Source organism: Hylaeus volcanicus, chromosome 1 (genome assembly GCF_026283585.1).
Source record: "Hylaeus volcanicus isolate JK05 chromosome 1, UHH_iyHylVolc1.0_haploid, whole genome shotgun sequence".
In the NCBI taxonomy this organism is placed as follows: domain Eukaryota; kingdom Metazoa; phylum Arthropoda; class Insecta; order Hymenoptera; family Colletidae; genus Hylaeus; species Hylaeus volcanicus.
The window spans coordinates 14,249,204-14,274,951 of NC_071976.1; the positions used below are offsets into that span (position 1 = coordinate 14,249,204).

The 25,748-nt window shown below is 34.9% G+C and overlaps 1 protein-coding gene and 1 long non-coding RNA gene across 4 annotated transcripts in view; both read left to right on the plus strand.

Annotated features, from left to right (window-relative positions):
• The window catches only part of LOC128881617 (protein couch potato-like), a 363,315-nt gene that overhangs the window by 302,739 nt on the left and 34,828 nt on the right, over window positions 1-25,748 (plus strand). For both annotated transcript variants that reach the window (XR_008458132.1, XM_054132875.1), the window contains exons 6-7: window positions 3,591-3,724; window positions 10,512-10,720. Coding sequence is in view for 1 of the 2 variants with exons in the window: in XM_054132875.1 (XP_053988850.1) it covers window positions 3,591-3,724; window positions 10,512-10,720 (343 nt within the window). In the remaining variant the exon portion in view is untranslated. The remainder of the gene's footprint in view (window positions 1-3,590; window positions 3,725-10,511; window positions 10,721-25,748) is intronic.
• On the plus strand, window positions 19,270-20,797 carry LOC128881649 (uncharacterized). 2 transcript variants are annotated; one of them, XR_008458137.1, is made up of 3 exons: window positions 19,270-19,524; window positions 19,589-19,719; window positions 19,784-20,797. It is a non-coding gene; the product is annotated as an uncharacterized LOC128881649 (long non-coding RNA). The 2 variants fall into 2 exon arrangements; XR_008458138.1 differs by having other exon boundaries at window positions 19,814-20,797.

Here is a 25,748-nt window from a genome sequence, read left to right on the forward strand (position 1 = left end):
CATATACAGTGAGTAACTTTAATATTCGGAGACTATGAGATTTTTACATTATCACATCATAACTTCGTTTCTAACAAAACAAGCAAAAAACATAATCAAGTATTATATTAACGTATATGTTTAGTAAACAATAGTGTAAGTTTCATTTACACGACTTACTGTAGTTGTTAAATAACACGATTTCAACAAAACATTGTCTGATTTTCGCGTTACTTTAATATTCGAACACTTTCAGAAACTATTTATTTTGAGGCTAATTTTTATAATAATATGTGTTTTAATATCTTGTTGGGTAGCCATTCTGTTGTATCACTTCTGTTAAACGTTGTGGCATATTGCTAATGATTTTTTTTAAATATTCGACAGTTATTTTGTCCAATTCTTCTTCTAACCGATGTTTCAACATTTCTTTTGAAGATATTGTTGTTGTCCTGATGCGTCGCTCTAGTTCATTCCACACATTTTCGATAGGATTGAGGTCAGGTGATTGAGGTAGTGGTTGTAAAACTTTTGGACAATTATACAGTAAATATTCTTGCACGATGCGTGCATTATGTTTCGGGTCATTGTCCTGGTAAAACTTAAACATGTTTAAAATTTCCATTTGTGTAGCACTTTTGTGTAAATTATTTTTTAATATGTTCAAATACGCATTTTTGTCCATAATATTGTCAATAAAAACTAATTCGCCCAGCCCAAATGTGGATATACAGCCCCAGACAAGCACACTGCCTCCTTCATGCTTTACAGTAGTTGGCCTTAGATTTTTAAATTTAAATTCTTCATTTTTCTTACGCCACACCATCCTTCGTACATCTGATCTGAAAATGTTAAATTTACTTTCGTCGGTAAAAATGACATCGTTCCATCATGTTTCTTCCTTGAAAACAAATTCTTCAGCAAAATTTCATCTCTTCTTTCGATTCTGGTCATTCACATACGATTTCTTTCTAGCTACTCTTCCATTGTAACCACTATCTTTTGAGGCTTTTGCGGATTGTTTGGGGATGTACCTTCTACCCAGTCTCGTTTAAAAGCTCTGTTGTTAATTTTGGTGCACTAAGTGAAGGATCCTTCTTATTTTTCTTATTAGTTTCCTCTTATCACGTGCATCCAACTTCTTCGGTTGGCCCTTTTGGGGCATAGAGTCTAGACGATCCTCGTATTTGAACCGTTTAATGATATTTGCCACTGTACTCTTACTCATGTTGAGTATGACAGCAATTTGTCTACATGATTTCCCCTTTGCATTGTGAAAAATCACAAGTTGTCGTATATTATACGTGGTATTGCTTTTGCGTGGCATTATACACGTGCACGTAACGGTTATCGAAGAATAACTGATGAAATAAAGCTTGTTAGTATCATCCGAACAGTCGACTGCATTTGTAAACAAATACTCCTACTAACTCGAAGTAATTCTGCGTAAACACTCAGAAAAGGTGCTACACTACCATGTGTCCGAATATTAAAGTAACGCGAAAATCAGCCAATGTTTTGTTTAAATCGTATTATTTAACAACTATTGTAAGTTATGTAAGTAAAACTTATACTATTGTTTACTACACATATACCTTAATATAATACTTGATCATGTTTTTTATTTGTTTTATTAGAAACGAAGTTATGATGTAACAAAGTAAAAATCTCATGGTGTCCGAATATTAAAGTTACTCACTGTAATTCATACGTACACGTAATTTTGTAAAAAATCTAAAATTATCTGGTATAAAATGTCATTAGCACGTGACATGAAAGTTACACTGGCCCATAGTGGATTTAGATTAGATAATGTTGACATACAAACCGTCCTTCGTCCTTGGAGACTCAATAAGAAACGTGTAATACCATTCTTCGAGATCAGACAGTCCTCGTCGAGTGACATTCATCGCGGCTCTCTCAACCGTAGCTTCTAATCACAAGCGTTTTCCGACTCGCGTTTCCAAGAAGTCCGTAATGTTCCTTCCGTGCAACGACAGTGATTACACTCGATGGCAATATAACGCCATTATGTAGTTTCACTGTTAATAATCCCGCGATGGTGCAGGAACGTACGAAACGACGGGCACAACATGTAATAACGCGTCTGCTTGAAAAGAACGTCTGCGTAATGTCATTAGCGATAAAATTGGCACGTTTTTCAGTGATCGCACCTTAATCAAAATGAAGTTGTAGACGATGATTGACCGTTACACGAAACGTGATCGTGTTATACCGTGTTCACGATTGGCGGAATAGGGTCTCGAGTTGTATGCCAAATTAGGGGTCCACGAACGCGTTGATGAGAGTTCTTGGAAAATTAAAATAAAAACATTTCGCAAGGTATTTGCTTTTATGTAAAGATTTAGAGCAGCTTCGTTTATTTTCAAGATATAACATTGTCCAAGAAGAAGGCTGGTTCGAAGGGCGTATACAAGTATTCCTATAAATGAAATTTTATTTCAAAATCATGGTTTACGATACGATTTTAAGGTCATTGATATGTTTTCTATGTTATGTTTTTATTAATTCAATTATGTAAATCGTACAATAATAGATTTTAATGACAAACAACACGCGTACATGAGAAAAGATATCTGTAAACATGTAGTTTATTACATTTTCCTTATAGTGTTAATGGAAATATATAATTTTCTTTAATTAAATGTCGATGATTTCGAAATTTCACCAAATTCGATTATTAACATGTATATGTCTCATAAATATTCCTAATCCCTAAGTCTGTTGATAAAATTTGTCTAAAATTAAATGATCGGTTTGATATTTCCAAATAAACGTTTCATTATAAACATATAGATGAATAAACTTTACACTCACACATTTATATATTATATATATTTATTTATATTTATTTATTTTTATATATATTTATATAGGAAAATTTATTTGGAAACGTCAAACCCATCATTTAATTTAGACAAATTTTATCGATATTCATAGAGTAGGAAATATTCATGAAACTGACCATACACAATAAATACCTATTAGGTTGTCCCAAAAGTTTTTTCCATTTCATTAATAAGTAATACATGCACAATATTTTTTGTCTAATGTTACATTATTGAATTGAGTACGATTCATTTTGCTCCATTACTGTTACAACATTAACGTCTAAGAAATTAAGTTGTCTATTTATATAAACACTGCTAGACAAAATAACTGAGTGCAAGTCACGGAAGACTCTTTTGGGACAACCTAATATAATTGAACGTGTATTTTAATAAAATCCAGAACATAAAAGCAATGAAAAATGTTATTCTGCGATAAATATCTCATTCTGTACAAATGTACCAGATGTTCCAATACTTATAGGCTATATCTCGCTGACTCTCTGAATGCCATAGCATGAATAGACAGAAAAATAAGCAAGACTCGTCACTGAACGTATTAAATAAATAATATTTTATAAAGAAAGAACTCTGAAAAATACGATAAGTGTACTGATTCCATAAACCAGTAGGTTCCCGCACCACTCAAGCAAAGGTTGACGTCAAGCGAGACCTCGAATTTAATTAAACGCCGTTAATCGTTCCCATCGAAACTACCGGTGGCTGTGTAAACCTTCGCACTAACTGTATGTTCTATTCCAGACCTAGGGAGCCCATTCTTCCCTGGTGGTCCTGAATTGTGGCACCATCCACTGGCGTACTCGACTGCTGGCGAATTACCCGGCACGCTGCAACATGCGACGCTGGTCCATCCGGCGTTACATCCTCAGGTCCCCGTACGTTCCTATCTTTGACTATCTGCAGACAAAGCTCTGGAGCCGCCGACGAGCGCCCCGATGCACGTTAGTGATACATGATCGTTATACTCGATTACTATACGATACAACTAGAATGGTAGACATGCACGTAGAGAATACGAGACCAGTCGTCGACGGGCTCGACCTACCTCGATAAACTGGGATTTACTTGTTCGAACACCGGAACGTTCACGCCGGACAACGCTTCCTTTGGGAGTTTGGAACCGTGAAAATCGTCGCACGAACCATTTTGATCATGTACTTTCAAAGTAAAAATATTAGTGAAAGATAAATAAATATTAACGGTAGGTGTTTTTGAAAATCAGAATTATAGAAATTATTGCACGAAACTTCTTAATCGTGCTGTATTTTGTATCATGTTAAAAATAAAAATACTAGCGATGCTTGTAAGTTTGAAAGGTTTATCTATATATAGAATCATTGTAGAGATGTTTTCATGTAGATTAAGTTGAGGAATTGTATAATTAGTATTTCAATGTAACAAAATGACGAGTATTTTTTCTTAACTAGAATTAATTTATGGACCAAATAAAAACACTAGTAATTCTTGTGAATTGAAAAGATAAATAAAAATGCAGGTCTCTCTGGAAGTCAGAAATGTGTGAATTGTCGTATGAAATATCTTGATCGTGCACTGTTACTTACTAAATTAAAAATATAAATGTTAGTGATACTCATAAATTGAAAAGCTAAGTAACAATGCAGATTATGTCTTGTTGAAACTCAAAAGTATGAAAATTGCCTCACGAAACTTCTTAATCATGCACTGTACCTAAATAAAAATATCAGGGGTCTAAGGATCTAACAAATTAAAAGTGTGTTTGAAAATTAAGTATATATTAAGTAATTAGGTATACAAATTAACCATATGGTTTTACATTCAAACGTTTATTTTATACACATATTACAATTGTTCTAAAGCTTCAATACATATTTTTCTCAAAATCATCATGGTCCTTGAATCGTTCCACCACAAGTTTCCTCAAATAGGCTTTCTTAAAAACAGAATACAATAAAGATACAATAAAGAATACATATTTACAATAAAGACATTTGAAAAGTATGGGAAATTGACAATATAATTTAATATTCCACGCACTGAAACATTCAAGTTACCTTTCCAATGTATTTAAACTTCTGTAACACCAATTAATTTTGTATATAATTTCACTGCGAATATAATATTCTCTTTCCATTCGTGCCACGGTTTTTGCCATTCGCCAATAATACACGCTCTATTCATATGCACGTAAAACCTCAGAATTTAATTGATGGTTTTCGAACAAATTGCCCTCGAAGGCATAGCATTGATCGAACAGCAGAATTCCGAGATTTCGCGGAACTCAATTCTAACGTAATAAGTTTGATGGAAAAGTTGCAGCCCGACGTTGAGACCACGAAATTTTCTCTTAATTAAGTGAACACACATTTCAGAACTTCAGGTTCTTCGATTGCATGCGATAATTCCAATTTTAAGATCGTTAAAGTTTCCACGATACCAGGAGCTAATCACGCTCGCGAGTTAATTACCCCGACTGTTAATTCCATCGTAAACAACGATAAAGCCGCTTTTTAACGTTTCTTGGTATTTTCTGGCGCGCATCGTAACCGTCGTCGTACCCACCGTTCGATGGTGGAACGATCGGAACGGTGTGGTACTGTGTGGTACGAATTCGCCAAACAGAAGCTATTGATTTTTAATATCGTCTAGTCCTGTGCCAGGTTCACGGGGGTACCTATCACGCACTATCGCGAAGGATATCGCCTAGTGGTGGGATCAAGTTCGTTATACACTGCGGTGCATAACCAGGGGTTGCTCACTCAATACTTAGATATAGTCTAACAGCCAGTGATGATTTTACTTGCGTCATTTTGGAATAAGAATCACCCTATTTTATGAAATAACCGACGATCGCGAAAATCGTCATCTGGCAGCCAGTTGTTAGAATAACGACTAACGAATAAAACAGGGAAACTTAGAATTAGATGATCTGATAATATTGCAGACTAAAATAGGAATTAATTTTTTTATGGTAAACTTCGGAATAAAATATTATTAATGTTAAACAGAAAGATAATATACATAAATCGTTAAATTATAGTTGAATTCACGTAACTTAAAAGGGAGTAGTTTTATTTTTAGTTGGCGTTTTCGTTACGACAATTTACGAGCAACAGCAATTTGTGAAAAAGTATTGAAAGTAAATGATGAAAAAGTGTTCATTTATATTCGAGGTTGTATAGGGAGGCTCCGGGGGAATTGACAAACATTCGTTTAATTTTAAGAGACGGAGGCAAGCATTCATTTTCAACTTAACGAGCCCGCCATTTTCTTAACGGGAATAAAAATATTCCGCAGACTCCACTCGACGAGATAATAAGGCAGAAACTCGGCTAAATAGAGAGTATTTCATTCGCGAAATTCGCGGTCTGCTTTCATAAGCGTTTCCATTGTGAATCATACACAGTCGAGATTTTCCTAATTCCGTCTACGATCGCGGATGCCTATCCAAAAAAAGACTCAATATTTAAAAGACATTAATCCCTCTTCGCGCTCGTTCCTTTCACGGGAAATTTATACAATCAAACGTTTTGTTTTCGCGAGAGGTAGAATAAAAATTTTGTAACTGCCTGCGCGTTTTACTGGCTGAAATTCAATTCTCCGCTACGACGTTTCGCAAACGATCACTTTTATATTCCGTGCGATGCGAACAAGTGTCCCGTGAGAAACATGACTAGTAATTTAAGTGATGAAGTAAAGTAAATGAATTTAAAAATATTTGTAGTGTTCACAACTATCGTATCATTATAGGACGGTGTCATTATTAGTTGGTGGTACTTCGTAAATGTTATTTCAGAAGACTGTTATTATTTCTGAAATGTCATTGCAATGCAAAGGATTTTCCACGAGAGACTTTATGATTTGGTATTTTACTAAAACACAAATAAAAAATATTGATAGAATTTTAATGTACATTGCAAAACGAAACTATTCGTAAAAATTTTGCCATTTTTCAAATATGCATAACTCCGTCAGTTTTCATTGTATCGAGACACTTTTGTCTTTATTTTGTAAGTTACTATCTTTACTTTAGAAACAAATCATCAGGATATCCTGTTAATATCCAAGATTTGATTGTTTGATGGGCTGTTTGGATCGCACTGATTTTTTGTTGAAAATAATACACAAACCATTATAAAGTGCACATTTTATCAAGCGGTTTGGAAAAAACGAGGTCTGTAGTTATATTTCGTAGTTATGCCATCAGTTATTCGTTCGTTTTATCAGATGTAGGTTATCAGATGAATTGTTTTTCATGGATTTTCTATACACTATGGCGACATCTATAAAAAAAAATAGCTGTGCACTGAAATGCAATGACATTTTACTTTTGAAAAATCAAAATGTTGAGATGAAAAGTGCTCAGCAACTAAACAAATTCGGAAAAGCCATTAAAAATAATTCCATTAAAGTTCACTAGAGCAATTTCCTTTGAGGACGTCTAATAACTCTTCGATCATTTATTATTTAGCTTGAAAGGGGAATAATTTCATTTTGGAAAAATAAAATAATCCACGCAATAGAGAGGTAGAGTGCTTCGATGGTTAACGAATGTCCAATAAACAACTCAATTCTAAAAATATAAGAACAGACAATATACAAATAATAGTACAAAAAAAGAATACAAGAAAGAATGACAAAAAATAATGACAAAAAATGTGTCATAAAAACAATAAATTGAATTAATACAACTCAGGGATATATTTAGAAAAAGAAATCAGTTGAAATAAGTACAGACATTATCTTTGGTTTGCTTTTTTATTTCGCATTTTGTTTAATTTAGCATTAGCTTAGTTACCATTGTTACGAATATAGTGATAATTTATACAGAGGTTGTTTACATACAAATATGCATACGTCTCATAACCTATGTTCTTTACACTTGTTATAATTACATTTTGTCAATAATCTTAAGTTTTCCTAAAAATGACATTATTTTTTGTACATTCTTTTTTTTATTTAGGCATCCTTTCATTGTTAAAGGGATTTTTCCTCAAACTCTTAACGGTACAATAATCAGAACTTCTTAAATTATTAGGTGTTAGAATTAATTTTGTGCCTTTATATTTTACCATTTAGTATTTATTTATTATTTATATTGTGTTTCTAACTCTAGTTCAAGTAAAAATATTTGCTCGATATTTTATTACGTGGAAGTACCAAGCTTCTAGTTCTCGACTTGATGACCTAAGTCTCAACTTAATGGCCCTTACAATCTATCTACATACATATACGAAATTCAGTATGCATAAAATTTTGTTCATCATTTTTCGTTTAACAGATTACAAATGTAACAAATAGTTATAATAATTGTAAAAGAATAACAATCAGTAAAATATTACGCTGTATCTAGTGTCCATCAGGTTCAGAGTTGGATTATATTTAGAGATTCGTATAGATATTTATACATTCATGACAAATGGAATGTACACAAGTGTAAAAATATATAAAATATCAAGAATAACATACATGTTACACTGTTTCAAAAAGATAAATCATACTTTCATTTAAGTATCAATTATTTTTCTGTATCTGTGAAAATATCAATTTGCATAAATATCCGGTCTAGTTACAAATGATTGAATACAGATGCACATAATTAATTTCTACACCTAAAATATATATTTAATCTTAAAATTTCTATATGACATTATTCATAGAGGATTTTAGAAGTTCTTGTGATTAAAAAATCGGCATTTTATTTATTACTTCAACGAAATTTCTTCAAAAGTTATCTTTTTCTCTTTAACCGAAAATTAATTCGCCATCCTATTTACTAGGCCCGTTTTCACGAGGAATACTCGGGCAAATGAAGGAATTGATTTTGCAACCGACGACGAAAAGAAAATGCAGCAGTGCAGCAACACAGGATTACCGCGATGAGTAGCGCAATACATAATTACACGGACATTACCAGCGACATGTTATAACGTCAAATTACGAATTGATTGCGCGTCGCCGTGTTCAATGTTGAGAATAATTCCGACACCGTGTATTAATAAAATACACCAGTGTCCCGTAAGCATACTGGTATGATGTTTGAGGTACATTTCATATGGAAATTAATTAGGCGCGGGATATGAACTCTCTCCGCCCGTATGCGAAGAGAGAATAATTCGCTTTGACGTACTCGAGCAAGGAATTTCTTGTTATTGAATCATTAATCGTTCGGCAAGTCGATAATGTTGCTACAAATTATGCTGGATTTTCATTTGACACGGTTCCTGCGTTAATTAATGCGTTGCATAGCTGGGTCATGGACGATATTCTCGATAGTGTGTATGTATTTGTATTCTTCATACAATTTCGTCGATTATATTTTTGGTGGAAAATATCTAACGATAGTGAAATCGTTTGAAGTCAAAATTTTCTTTGAATGATTGACAAACAATTAAAATCGTTGAGGTCGTCGTGGAAATTATTTTATAATTATGCATTGTTTGTGAGGCTTTAGTTGAAAATATGTAGCTGTGAGGATTTTACGAAATTTGATCAAAGAAAGATCGAAACATGAATCACAATTGATTCCTGGGATTCGTTGATGAATCTCTGGTTAATAAAATTTTCTTTTCTTAGATAGAATAACAATTTTTATTCTATTTATATATCTATTTAGTTTATTAGGCTGATTCATAAATAGCTTCTGTTTTTTAACTTACAATTTATTTCCAAATATTTTATTACATAATAAATCTTAATCAGTTATATGTATCTAATCACTATCTTTTAGTACTTTTCGGCGGAAAAATATGTAAAATGTTACGTAATCTTAAAAAATTCGTAGTTTTCTTAATAATGACCATTTTGGATTGTTTCGTTGTAGATCATATGACACTCTACATGAAGCATTTAGAAAGTTTCTCTCTAAAGTGAAACCCAAATTATTTAAAAATAATTGGAATATTTTTTTAGGAATTCGCAAGGTTTCCCTTCAATTTGAGTAAAAATCCAAAATTGTCTATAAAAATTATTTTTCACTTCCTCGGTCTAAATTAAGCACATTTCGTTAAATATTAGATTGTCCCAAAAGTTTCTTTCGCTTTATTAATAAGTGATACATGCACAATATTTTGTTTTATGTTAGATTACTGAATTGTGCACGATGCATTTTGCTCCATTACTGTTACAACATGAATATCTATGAAAATAGATTGTCTATTTATACATATAAGCACGACCACATAAAATAATTGAGAGCAACTCGCGAAAGAAACTTTCGGGACAACCTAATAATATGTAGTCGTAATTTCTATTATTCGTGAGAAAAAAATTCGTAAGGAAAAGAAGAAAACTGATTTGAAAATAGTGATTCTGGAAAAAAACATATTTGACAATAATTTCATATCTTATCGAGATGCACAACTTTTGTTTGAACTATTTTTTAAAGTATCACTTTTTTAGTAAATTACTGACCGTTGCCAATAATAAATAACAAAGTATTAAGACATCATTAATTATAACAATGTATAATAGTAAGGCTAGCTTCCACTGAAGTTCTAAAACATAATTTCCTAAAACCCCGTTCAGTAAACACTGCATTATTCCCAAAGATGACCAGAAACACATGGTCAAACACCTTCAAGCACTTTCTTATGACCGCACCAAGTAGATTTTAATATGTCATCCCTTTTAATATGTCCCCTCATTTGTTACCATGAAAAACCTGTACTCTTTCTTTTCCAGGCGCCAATGTCTATGCCGCATCCTACGACGCTGACGTCGATACACGCCTCGCTGCCCCATTTCTTACCTTCGCCGGCACTGGCATCGCCGGTGGGTTCGCCCTCGTCTCAGCCGAACATAGCCGTCAGCAATGCACCGTGTTCCACCCTCTTTGTGGCGAACCTTGGCCAGTTCGTTTCTGAGCACGAGCTCAAGGACCTCTTCAGCAGGTTAGAGAACACTGTACGGACGAGAAACGTTCGCGTCGATAGAACCGTTTGACAGACACGCGCGACGATGATCAACGCGGAATCCGACGCGTTCGCTATTATTTAGTCAGACATTTACTCTATTATTTAGTAGACACTTTGTCTCTGCAGCCCTCGGCGATTAGGCAGACACGCGAACGCGACCCCACGAATACCAAAGAATGTCAGAACTGATATCGACTCGAGAGATTGAACTCCCCGCGAGTTTAGTCAAACAAGGTGATTCTGAGTCAGGGGGGTCAGTGCTAAGGGCATTGTAGGGGGGATGAAAGATCAAACTTGAGTCAATTCTTCACAGGTGGGAGGGTGATCATCTAGAGATGTTCGAGTAGGGTTGTTGGTAGAGTTGCTTTGACGACTTGGTAAAATTTTGATTGTTGCAAAAAGTCGGGGTGAAAACCCTTGCAATAATCGAGGTTCCCGGAGTTATCGAAGCAACCAATAGGATGAGTAGGTGCTCTACTCAGTATATTCTTATTGCTACTTCTTATTTGCTGTTTGGTGATCATTCCCTCCACTTACCAACGCGTACAATGAACGAGGCTGTCGTGTAAGAAGCGAGGTTACGCTCTAGCCTTGCAATGTGGTATAAGTGAGTGGGGTAAATGATCGAAGTAATGTTCGAGTAAAGTGGTTGGCAGTGTTGCTTCGTCGATTTGGTAGAATTTTGATTATTGCAATTGTTGATTTATGATTAATTACTACATTCGAATGGACATCTAGGTGGTCACCTAACCTCCGTCTTACCTAGTTACGAAGGATTCTATCAGGGTAATGGACTGGGAAGTAAGGCCGCCTCTGAAAATATTTTTTGGGAATCTGGTATATAATCGCACAAAATATTTATCTGTTACCGTAAAATATATACGTTAAACTACAAATCTAGCGAAGAAGGTGTGGATTTCATGCATTTATGGTACAAGCGAATATGTCAAATATATGCTAATTATAACTAACAAATTATACAGTCAGTCCCATAAGTATTCGTACCCTTTATGTTTATTGAAGAAATTTGTCCAAACTAAATGATAGGTTTGATGTTTGATGTTTAAAGTTTACCATTTAATTTAGTGCATAGAACTGTCTGTATGCACTTATTCAAAACGAAATAATATTATTACATCGGTCAATTCAATATCATCATATTAATTATTATATTAATATATCCTACATGAATCATGTATATTTTTTGCACGTTTCCCATATTAATGTACGCCATAATCGCATTAAATCCACAGTGTACCAATAAATTTGATTAATAAATATTATTTTATGTGAGTGCTGTGCTTCGATCGCGTGAAACATCTCTCTGAATTGACGGCAAAGGTATCTGATCCCTAAATTATTCTGAATATTGAAACGAAAGTTTTATCTGTTTAACGATCGCCGGACTAATGCAAACTGTATAACTTCTTTATTTTTTAATTTTAGGCGATGATTAGTTATTAGGTGCATTTTCCACCAGTTCTAGTACAATGACCCCACACATCTTTTACACAAATTAAAATATTTTAATTAAATTTAGTAGATTTATAGTTCGACGTCTCTACTTTCGAGTACCAAATAAATATTTTATTGAATTATTAGACACACCCATCTTCAAAAATAATTTCCAAAGACTAATTTATAGTCCAGGCCATCGTCCTGCTTGAAGAAAATGTAGACAGTGTCGAGTAATCTTTGCTTACTTTCCAATCGCAAACGTCTGACCCCCACACGATCCGCAATTCCTTCCAGGACTGATCTTTCCACTTCCCTGCAATGACTTCTCGCAGATGATGTTAAACAAGACGAACCATTCTTCCTTGTATAATGTTATAAAATCCGTCGGGGATCGTTTTATACATTGCCCTGATAAGTCCACAGCTTCGCTCTATTCGCCATAAACAAAGGTGCAGTTAGTTAGGCGATCGTGCGAATTTGCTATTCCCATAGAGCAGTGGGCGGCCACCTGCGGCTCTTGATCAATTTATCTATTTTAATAATTTCTTCTTCTAAGTTGACATGACAGACTAGTGAGTGACAGTGATTTTTGCGTGAAATGAATTGAAAAAATTGTCGAAAGCATTTTAAAACGTATTAATAAATATTCTTAAATTTGAAAAGCTTCAAATAATACAATATTTGGCCTCCTAATGTGGTTTCGTCCCTTAGACAATAAATGGCACATTGTTTATACTATTAAAAATCGTCTCTGTGCCACTATACTACTATAAAACTCGTAACTATCGTGGCCAATAAAATAGTTGGCGCTTTCACACGTTGACTACTAGACTGATTCACATGAAAATATCTACAGAGCTACAATTTATTTTCCAGACAATTGGAGACTACAGAATCTATAATAACATTCGATATATTACTTATTTTTATATTCTCATCAAAATTTACGAATCCTATCCAGATTTTTCGCATCAATACTTTTCCCTTAACACGTTGACCGTCAGACCAATAATCGTCAAAATTCCTACGAGGTTAAAATTTTGCCTCTATACAATAAAAAAAAAATGATACAATTTAACATTTGTGGTAAAATTTATTTTTCTCCAACCTCATTCAAATTCATTGATCCTACCAAGATTTATTTTCTTTAACACCTCACCTTCAGAATTAATATATTTCATTCCTGAATGAAAATTCTTCTCACACACATATGGGTAACGTGGCGGTCAGCGTATTAAAATTAATCATTGAAGTTTCTTAATCAAAAGCTCTGCCAACCCATATATGGATGACGCGGCATTCAACGTGTTAAGTGTTAAGACAAATACGTGAAATCACCAATAACGCACGTGTGCTCCATCGAACGGAAATACGTTAAATACCGTATTTTCGTTCTTTTCTCCCCAAAAAGGTTGCCGACCTCTATCGCAGAATGATACCGAATTCGTGCCGCGGGCAATATCGTAGAATAACGCGCGTTTATTCCACCATATCGACAGATTTATTCGAGAGTTACCTCAAGCTCCGTCCACGGCTATTTCAATTTGGCGCAATTCGCGACGTTCGGAATTAAACGGCGTACGATTGGCTCGAATCGAGAAAAAGGCGTTTTGATTTTCGACTGGTGGTTCTGCGTGCAATTTCGGCGTGCACCCGCGAAACGTGGCGGGCAAATAATCACCGCGAAGTATGCTAACCCTCCCACCCAAAACTCAACCAGGCCGCGGGGCATTACGGTTACGCTCGCATAGTAAATTATTTTCGCGTGCCCGGCCATGCGGAACCTTCCCACGATTCTGAGTACGTGTGCAGCCACGTATTAGCTCGTGATTCGTCACGGACCCGTAAACCCGGGGAGATTGTTCCAAACTGCTTTTTCCATAATTCAATCGAACCCCTTATTCGCCACTTCCGACAAATTCGATCCTTTATTGTAGGATTAAATCAGGGCCTACCCAACGTTTTCGTTTATATCTAAATATGTTGGTGAGAATATTGATATTTTGTGCACCTTGTATATTATAGGTCTCATTTCGTGTAAATGTACGCACATTGAAAATCGGTTTCTGGGTTTCTGGGCTTTACTGGGGTTATGGAAATGTACAGAGTGGGCCAAGTGAGTGTATGAAGTCGTAACTTCATTGTTAATACTGTCAGAGAAAAATCTCACAGAGAGAAGATGAATGGTTCTATAATGGAAGTAATATATTTTCAGGTCTACATTCTTTTTAATACAAAGTACGTAATGCAAATAATTAAATTCGGAAAGCGTTTAAGCATCTCCTCCAATAAAGACACTTATTTTAAATATCTTGTAAATTAATGATTTTTGTGTCACTTTAATGTAATAGTTTCTAAAAAAATGAAATTTCATTTTGTCCCCCTGATTTTAATCTTCGTTTACATTTCTTTTAATATCCTTTATAAAGCTCGTTCCACGAAAGCGATTTTCAATGCTTTTGCACTAAATAGAACGAGCAATCTACAGTATGCACGCAATGTATTTATTCTAATGCATATTTCTATACATATATAAACAAAAACGTTGGACGAGTTATTATTTTGTCCCACACTGGTCGAAATCGCGTACACTGGCGAACTGGAGGGAATGGTCCTGAATGAAATTCAGATTTACCGTACAGAATTTGCGAAAATGGTCATTTCGCAGAAAATGGGCACAATTTTTCTGGAATAATTGAAAACGAATGCGTGGCAATTTCTTCATGACGTTTGTTCGATCGAATAGTTAAATTTTTATTTTGTGTTGGTCGATGCTTGTGTTGTAGCAAATAAAAGATTTTCCAAAAGGGGCTGTAGGATTTTTCTTTTTAATTAAACGCAAATGGTATAAAATATAGCTGATATTTTTTATTTAAAATGAAGGTAAAATTCATACAATGGAACTTGAAAGTGTCCAACATAACTTTGCCGACACGAGCATTTTGTTATTAAAAAATAGACCCCTAAAGCCTTTTTGGAAAAACTTTTTATGTCTTGTGGTTAAAATAGGAATTTTATTTTGTTCGTTGAAGTATTTACAACTCATCCGTTTGAGTCATTTTTGGTTCGTTTGATGAATATAAAATAGATCTTTTAACATTTTTTAAATTAACAATTATATGTAATTATATATACCGCATTTTTAATTGGTTGAATTTGTGTAATCACATATAAAATTACATAAGTATTCGTACATTACCTGTCTATTGAAGAAATTTGTCTAAAATAAATGGTAGATTCAATATTTTTAAATGAATGTGTCATTACAAACTAACGAAAGATATATCTGTAGTAATTTGTCTAAATTAAACAATAAGTTTGATGTTCCCAAATGAATGTAACATTATAAATATCTACATGAATATATCTTGCACATGTACCTATATATTTATAACGAAAAATTTATTTCAAATATCAAACTTATAATTTATTTTAGACAAATGGACTTAGAAGGTACAAATACTTATAGGGTTGGCTATGTCCTTCTTCACTCATTCCTGCCAATTAAACATACATTAAAATAATTGTTTATTTCTCAAATGTACCGAGTCAAACAAACCAGACGAAAACATTGTTCGAAACAAAATAAAATGCTCGATTTAAAAACAAGACATAGAATTTAATTTTTATTTATCATCATGAAACGTTCTATTCTCTAATTCAAATTCTAATTTTTATTCAACGAGCAACTAATAAACATCTAATATTTTATTTGTCATCGAAAATTCGTATCTACCTAGGAATTTTGCTCATGTTTGCATAAATTTGGTCAGAATTTCGTATTATACAAGTTATTATAATTACTAACCCTGGTACCATGAAAAAGCAATTCACGAGCGAAAGGACAAGTTTCATAAATCAGGAGCAGTCTTTACAGTTCCATGCGTTACATTTAATTAGCTTGTCGAAATGACGAGTAAAGTTGTGATTAGGTTCGCATAGATAACCCTGAAAGGAGCAGAGTTTCGAGTTTGGCTCTGAGAAAAACTTCTTTATGAGATGCATCGTTAAATACATAGAATAACTTGGGTTGAACGTTCGAGTTGGTTGCACGTTATCCATTAAATAACTGTTAAATTGCTTGATTAAAACGCTTTGTTGGCCAATTTAGACGAATCCTACTTAAATATTCAGCAAACGGTATTATTCATTATTCATTCGGCTGCATCCAGCCATTTACAGAGATGCATAAGTTTATGCAATAATGGGCTGAAAGTTGAGAGGTAAAAGGTAATTAAACTTGAAGCATTCCGTTTCTGTACCGCGAATTTATACAAAATTCACGCATAATAGAGTTCCAACCTGACTTTACCGATGCATGAATCCAAGAAATATCTTAAACGCAATTTGATCTTTGGGACAGAATTTTTATGCGTTAAAGTACAGAATAATTAGAAAGCTAAATTGGCTAGCAAAGATTGTACTTACAGTCAGAATTAGAATTGCTGGCACATCAATTCTGAAAATTTATTATAATTCTGACTCATCGGGTCGTTTCATTCATAAGCTCTTATGATGGTTAGATCAATTTTATTTAACGATTTAGCCCCTTTTCTATATAAACTAAAAATTTTACATTTATATATTTTTATATGATCATGCCACGTCCGCTTTGAAAAATCTTTTCATTCCTTTTTGTTAAATTAAGTTAAATATAAAATGTCTTTTATAATATAATATTGTCTAATACTCACATTTTACATCCTAATTTTTAATTACTTAAGATTTCAGTGAAAATAAACTAAAAGATACGAATGATCGACTACGGGGAATAAACATGTGAAGTTACTAGTAAACGTATACACGCAGTGATGCATATGTAAAAGTATGCTAATAGACGTGCAATTTCGTAAAAATATGCTAATAGCCATGCAGTTTCATATAAATATGCTAATAGATATGCAGTTTCGTAAAATACGCTAATAAATATGCAAATTCGTGAATGTTTTTAAATTTCATGAGGGTTTTATATAATTCTATAACAATGGAGAGTTTTCGGAAATGATTCGATGTAGATGTGGACAAAATTAAATTATATGTTAACTCAATTTTGTGTTAGTAATTTATAAAATCAAAAAAGTTCAGTCATGCAACTATCAGTGAGATATTTAGTTTTGCTTTTTGCACTCCTCGTTAAAATAATTTGAATCATTTTATGAGAATTTCATTAGAACAAGGCTCCCAGATATCAAGAATTTGGAGTTCACGTGTTTTACTAATTATATAGTTATTAAATCTTGAAATTTAGTATTAAAAGTATCATTAATCTAATGTGTGGATACTATTGCATATGTTATCTAACAAGGAACACGAAATTTTAATGAAACTTTGCATATTTATAAAGCAGTTAAAAAGAATGTAATTAAAGGCTTGTTGTCGAGTTAAATACAATTGTTGCCCAGTCTCACACATGAAAGAATATATTTATTTAAACGTTTCGTCTCTCTATTTATGTCAATTTTTCTTTTTAGTTATAACACAAATTAATTATTCTAATCTATTATGTGATACAATAAATTTGCTTTAATAAACCTTATATACGAAGAAATTACCAAATTAACAATTGAAGACTGCATATGATATTAAGTAAATATTGTTTGTAGAAAATACAATTAATTATGAAGAGAAAAACATTGTGTAAAGTTGTTCATATAAGTATTCAATGTTTCTTCGTCCGAAATTGGAACGAATTCTTTGACAAAATAAAGGATAAACTACGAATACGGTAAACAATTACTCATCATATGTTTTTAATTGTTAATTATATATACACAATATCGATACACAATGACAATACTTAGGGTTACTTTTGAATTCAATATAAACATATAAAAACTTATTGTAAAATATAAATATTTTAAAACTTGAAAAAGCCCATAAAATAGTGCACTCGTTTAATAAAAATGTTGTATACACGCAATTGCCATAATTACATAGAACCTACGTTTGGCATGCTTATATCCGAAATTGATTTTCTCAAAAACGAAGCTCCGTACCAAAAAGATGTATTCCTCGTTTTCAATTCATTTCAGCATGGAGAGACGCTCGCATTTTGGTCTGCGTCCGCAGAACCATTAACCGTCTCTCTATAGTATTCATCCGCTTGTACGATCTCCCTTCATTTTCGAATCATTTTGAAGTTGTCGTACAAAGGAAAAGAAATAAAAATCTATCGATTCACCGAGAGCTCCTCAACGGAATATGAAAAAACTGTGAAACGACCCGATGCAAACATATTAATAAAAATTCATTGCACTGCAAGCTTGAAGGAAATCTCAAAGTTTTCTGAAATTGTAGAAACTCGATTAGAGTGTCGAACTCTTTCATGGGGTAACGAGAACCGTCTATGGTTCTTTGTTTTTTCTTTTCGAAAATATAATATATCACGTAGCTATAAGTAACGTGAACAAGATATTTCCTCTGAAGATTGAAATGATATTCTATTTTTCGGTTCACAAAAAACAACTTTTGTTTACATTTTTTGTGAGTGCACATACAATATCTAGAATTCTAAGAATTATACTAAGAATTCTTAAATTTTACAGTATATTCTTTAAATTTCTATCTCTTATTAATCATGCTTCTACTTAAGAATAACACAAAGAATAATTCGAACTAAATAGTGTTCAAACGTTAACAAATGCTTTAAGGATATGTTAATGCAAATTTCTAAAAAGAGAGGCTTCTTAGGAAATTAAAAAAGAAACAACTATAAGTTGTGCAATAATGAATGATTATCTAGAGACGCGGTAGCGTCTCGGCGCCAAGTACATGAAAACTTATCCGCCACCGCTTATATACTGGCGTTGGAGCTACCACGTATCTTTTACAGGAGAGATGGTCCATTCCAACCTAACCTGACATTTCTTTCATGAATATCTCAACACGCCTGGAATATTTTCTAAATTTAAAGGCATTTTTCTTAGTAAACCGCATATAAGCTTTCGAATAAAACCAAAATCAATAAAATCGGTCCACGTACAACTGAGATATCGTAATATCATGTCATGAATCTGTCAGAAACGGTATTTTTCGAATGATTTTCCCGTCGTCAACCCTTAGCCAATAGGAGCTAAGCAAAAGCCGAGTGTCGTTCGTCGACTCTCGGAATCATTCGGTTCGGCATGGCTCGTCGCCATCGAGCGTCGAGAGTCGAAACAGATGTCATCATTCATAACCTGCCAAGTGTCAAAAGTTTTTACACTATTGCATTATTAATTATATTTATATCAGCAAGATATTTTCAATTTATACTCTTTATGTAGGGTTTAATAACAAATTGCAGCCAGTGTTGTAAAGTGTTGATCGATCTTGACTATAAGGTAAGTTGTCAAAATCTGAATTGCTAGATACCTTTATTCATACAGAAAACTGTTTTTTAAATAGATCCATACAACCAAAGTGGTTTCAATTTAAGCTTTTTATGTAGAGCTTGTGGAAATGAAGGGGGCCCACAGGATTGGAGATTAACAAATTGCTGCCAGTAAAATAAAATGTAGATCAACTTTGATTATAAGGTAAGTTGTCAAAATCTGAATTGCCAGATACCTTTATTCATACAGAAAACTGTTTTTAATATAGATTCATACCACCAAAGTGTTTTGAATTTAGACTTTTTATGCAGAGCTTATACAAATGAAGGGAACCACAGGCTTGAAGGTTATTCGTTAACAAATTGCAGCAACTGTTGTAAAATGTTTATCCATTTTCATTACAAGGTAAGTTGCAAAATCTGAATTGTCAGATACCTTCATTCATACAGAATAGATCCATACCACTAAAGTGTTTTTAATTTAGACTTTTTATGTAGAGCGTATAGAAATGGAGTCATTTTCACATTTCGTGCAGCAAGAAAAAAAATTGCAGGTATTTATAATTATTTATAAATTGAACGAATAAATGTTTATAATTAATAAATTATATGAAATATATATGTATATATTCGCTTTTGTTATCCCTTCTCGCTTTACTTTACTTTATTCAATTAAAAAAGAAAGTTTACAGAAATATCAATTTTAATTTTACAAATTTAAAATAGATTCTATATAATAAATGATTTGTAAAAAGAAGTGAGATCCGATAAAAAAAACTTTAAAAAAGTAAAAAAATTACGCCGAGTACATAAAAAAGTGGAGCACTCAAGGAGTTATCATTGAAAAATAGAAGATCCCCATAAAAAACTACAAGAAAATAGAAAAATATATGAAATCGAAATGAACTGCCAGTACATGGAGATGCTTTCCAGCACAGTGTAATGGCGACACTGGGTAACACAATGTAAAATTCAGTACCTTCCATCTATGCGCAGCTAAAATGCTGTGTTCAACAGTGCGAACGTTCAGATCCTAATGACAATTCATGTAAAGTGACTGCTCCGCACTTTGGCGGTGAAATGAAGAAGCTAAATAGCGTATCAACCACAAACTGAGACTGTTTAAAAATTTGCCTAGATGTCCGTGGCCTGGAAGTCAAATGCTTGACGTGGCCAGGCAAGGTCAAGGTTTTGATGAATAAGAATTATTTTAAAATGTAAAATAATGAAAATGTACTCATATTGTCAGCGTTTTAAACTGAGAAATTATCTGAAAGCCTGTGAGAGGAGAGGTATTTGCGTCAATGAGTATCCTTAGAAATATTTTAAAACACAATAAAATGAAAATGTACTCATATTGTCAGAGTTTTAAACTGACAAATTATCTAAAAGCTTGCGAGAGTAAAGGTATTGGCATCGATGAATGATCTTAGAAATATTTTAAAACCCAATACAATGAAAGTGTACTCATAATATTGTCAGAGTTTTAATTTGACAAATTACCTGAAAGTCTATGAGAGAGAAAGTATGGGTATTGATAACATAAGAATGCCTTGCCTGGCCACGCCAAGCATTTGACTTCCAGGCCGCGGAAAACTAGGCAAATTTCTAAACAGTCTCAGTTTGTGGCAGATACTCTATTTAGCTTCTTCATTTTACCGCCAAAGTGCGGAGCAGTCACTTTACATGAATTGTCATTAGGATCTGAACGTTCGCATTGTTGAACACAGCATTTTATCTGCGCATAGATGGAAAGCACCGAATTTTACATTGTGTTACCTAGTGTCGTCATTGCACTGTGCTGGAAACCACCTCCATGTACTGGTTGTTCATTTCGATTTCATATATTTTTCTACTTTCTTGTAGTTTTTTATGGGGATCCTCTATTTTTCAATGATAACTCCTTGAGTCCTCCACTTTTTCATGTACTTGGCGTAAGTTTTTTACTTTTTTAAAGTTTTTTATGTATTTAACAATATGTATCTTAAAAGATAAACATAAATTTTGTACGCGTCATTTTATGACTCATTTGTTTGAAACAAAAAAAAGTACAATTTTTTTTTTAATATCTATTCATGTGACTAAGGTGTCTACTGGAATGATTAAAAAGCAATGAAAATTGGTGCATTGGCTCATATTTTTATAAAATATTGCAGTAAAACATGTTTTTCTTGTTAGAAAATGTGGAATGTAAAATGTAGTTATTAACCAATACTATTTATTCTAGCAGACACTATATTGAAATGAATACATATTAGGAAAAAAATTGTTTTTCTAGTTTGACCAGATGGGTCATGGAATATCATGGTTCCCGAATGGTTTCCTCAGAATATTAACTTCTCGAGGGACAAATTTTAAATGGATTTCTTTTCCTTTAATCGTATACACACGAACCAAAGCAATCTTTATCTCTAAATCGATTTTGACATACAAATATGTTGTCTCCATTTAATATTGTATATTTTCTAATTCTAAAAATATTCTTACGATCCTAACTAACGGTAATTTTTACATAAAAAGCAAACGTACACGTACGTGCCAATATCCCTCAAGAAGTTAATAATAAAATGACACTAAAAAAATTTTCTTTACCCTTTAAGACATGTTTTGTTAAAAACAAAATTATTTATTATCGTACCACTAATAGTTTCTTTCTTTAATTCCCAAAGGAACCCCTCTTTTAAAATGTATATATGTATTTATTTGATGCATCCCCAAGGGGTTTGCATGGCCTCACTTCCATTTACAACTTCCTTACTCCTTAGACTTTAACCTTAAATTACCCTTATCGTAACTTATTCTATCCTTAACCTATCCTTATCCTACAATTAATCTCTATATACAAAAACAAAAACGCAAGAGAGAGAGAGAAAGCGCCGCATTGCGCCCTCGCTTCCGGGGCATTCCCCACCCTCCCCGATCCTTCCCTCATCCACTCCCCACATCCATTCTTATCCTCTCTAACTCTTTCATCCTCCATTCTCCCCTCCCCGACTCGCACAAAATTTCCCTAATCCTTTTCCCTATCCCTCTCTCTTCTTCCTCCTCCCCTGTCCTCCCGCACCGCTCCAACACATGCTCCTACGTTTCCTCCTCCTCCCCCCCCCCCGCACAAGTACAAACCCTCTCCTCCTCCCCCAGCCAATACCTCGCCTCTCTCATCCCCCCCCCCCATCATGTACCTCATGATCCTTTTCCATCTCCCCTCTCCCCATCCTTTCCTTAAATACTCCGGGATCCCGTCCACCCTGATCTCTCTATACCACCTGTTATACCTCGATTACCCCGCCTTTTCGCCTCTCTCCCTGCTCTGTTCTTCCTTATCTACCCTTTCCACTTCCTTGTACTCAATCCCTCCCTCCTCTCTAATCCTTTCTATCTCTTCTCCTGCCCATCCTCTGTTCTCAAAGAACCTCTGCCTCTCCTCTTCCCACCTCCCCCTTCTTCCCCTTCTCTTCCTCAACTCCGCCCAACATAATCTTGCCCACTTATTGCCCCCTCCCCTACTCAACCTCTCCTCATAATTCCACCCCCTCTTTGTTGCCCTCACCCTCATGTTGTCACTCCTCCCTAATCATATATCCCGGTGTCCTCCATTCTACCCCCATTATCCACTTTAAATACCTCTCCTCTAGCGCCTCCAACTTCCTCCACTCCTTCCACCCCCAAATCTTCGCTCCGTAACTCGCAACTGTCTATACTAGCCTATCAAATAACCACAACCTCCTTTCCCACTTCCCTCTGAACACCCTCTGCCCTATCCCCCACACCTGTTTCATCACCCCCGCCGCCTTCGCAATCCTTTCCCTTACTTGCTCCTCCTGCCCTCCATTCCTTTTAAATATATATCCTAAATACTTAAACTCCTTAACTTCTTCTACCTCCTTCCTCCCCCATTTCCATCTTTAAATATCTTTAATCTCCACCCTCCTTTTCTAAACCTCATTATCTTCGTCTTCCCCACATTCACTGTTAGCCCCTTACCCTCAAAATACCCCTCCAACTTTGCCATCACCACCCTCATCTCTTCTTCTTTCTCCGTAACCACCACTATATATCATCTGCATACGCCAGCACCCTAACCCTCTCTTCCCCCACCCTGATCCCTCCGACACCAATCCTCTTCATCTTCTCCTCCAGATCCGATAACAAGATATTGAATAAGATCGGGCTTAACGGGCACCCTTGTGTCAGCCCCCTTGCCGTCCAGAACCCCCCACCCAATTCCCCCCACCCCCACCCTTACCTTGCTTTCCGTCAACCCCTCGCCTATTCCCCTGTCCCTCATCGTTCTCCACAACACCTCCCATCCACCGTGTCGAAGGCCGCCTTTAAATCCAAAAATAACGCTACTACCTTTCCTCTCTCCCTCGTCAACGCCCCGTCTACCAGATAGTTTAACACATATATGTTTTCTATCGTTCCCTTCCCTTTTCTAAAACCCACCTGCCATTCCCCAAACACCCCCTTCCTCTCTGCCTCCTTCTCTATTTTATACGTCAGGATTGCCGCATAGATCTTATATAACGTTGGCATCAGCGTTACCCCTCTGAAGTCTTCCACCATCGACCCCTCTCCCTTTTTTAGCACTGGCACTATCACCCCCTCCTTCCATTCCTCCACCCAACCTTCTCCCCTCCACACCCTGTTGCATAGCTCCCTCCCCTCTTCATTTAGCCCTCTTCCTCCGTACTTCCACACTTCATTCCCCAACCCATCAATTCCCGCTGCTTCGTCGTACTTCAACGCCCTTACCATCGCCATAAATTCCTCCTCTCCTATCTCCTCCAGCCACTCCCTCCTCGCCTTCTCCCTCCCACACCTCACTTCATACTCCACCCCGCCTAACAATCTTCTAAAATATTCACTCCACATTCTATCCCTTTTCCTACCCACCTCCTCCCTCCCCTCTCCTCTTCTCCTTTCTTCTTCGTCTCTTAGAAGGCTCGATCACGATTAGCCACTGGGTGGGTGCACAGGGCCCTTCGTCCCAAAAAATACGTTGGCGGTGACGCGCGCATCGTCGGTCCCACCACCACGGAAAATGTACCATGCTCCGGCACGCCACCGTTCGAAAATAACGGGCAAGCGAAATAACGCGAAATTGCACAAATTGGCCTTCGTCATCGAGAATTCGTTAACTTTACGAATATTTAAACAGAATGTTTTAAACGTGTACGTTCCAGATGCTCAATGCATTCAGAAAATATATAATAAAAACGGAAGTTTGTGAAACCTCTGGCAAGTAGGGCGAACCTAAGTTAACGAGACGGAAGATAGTCAGGTCAATAGATATGGATAGTCAGGTCAAACCGTACTATGTAGATTCTAGTGAGACTGAGGGATAGGGAAACGGAAATACGAAATTTCCTTCGAATACAGGAGAAATGACTGTGGTTTGATGATAATGTATCGCGTATCCCGACGAGGTGCACGCGAGTCCTCGAAAATTGTAGACGTTGGCCGTGCGCGTCCAAACGCGTGTAATTAACTCGGGCAGCTGCTTGCGAATTCATACGTGGAGCTCGGGGGTTTTGCAGCGTAACGAGATTCCGTGGACTAATTACAACCTGGGAAGAAGGACTACGGTCACAGTCGTACGAATTAGCGAGACGCTTGCGTTTAAACCGGATCTACACTGTACAACAAAACACTGTTATACGACAAATACACTTTACTGCTTTGTTGTACGATTTCTTTTTCATGGTTTCTTTCTGACTTACATTGTTGCTTCGGTCAAAGAGCAATTTTGCTTTTATTACCTTTGAATCCTTTTAATTATATCTCTGGCGATGGTTGAGATAAGTACGATTTCTTTTTGTTTGTCGAATACTGAAAACGTAAAGGATTTTCCGAAAAGATGGTGTAGGACTTTGAGTTTTACACAAATTTGACAGCGATTTTTGATAATACATAGAAATGAATTATTCTTTCAACGTAAATGTAAATAATTAAATTCTCTAGTAAATATATTTCTTATAGAGTAAACAAATTGTTTTTAGAACATAAATATACATCAATTCTAATGTACCTAATTATATAAAATTTCAAACTTTATACATATATATATTAGGTTGTCCCGAAAGTTTCTTTCGCGAGTTGCACTCAATTATTTTATGTGGTCGTGTTTATATAAATAGACAATCTAATTTCATAGATATTCATGTTGTAACAGTAATGGAGGAAAATGAATCGTGGAAAATTCAGTAATGTAACATAAAACATAAAATATTG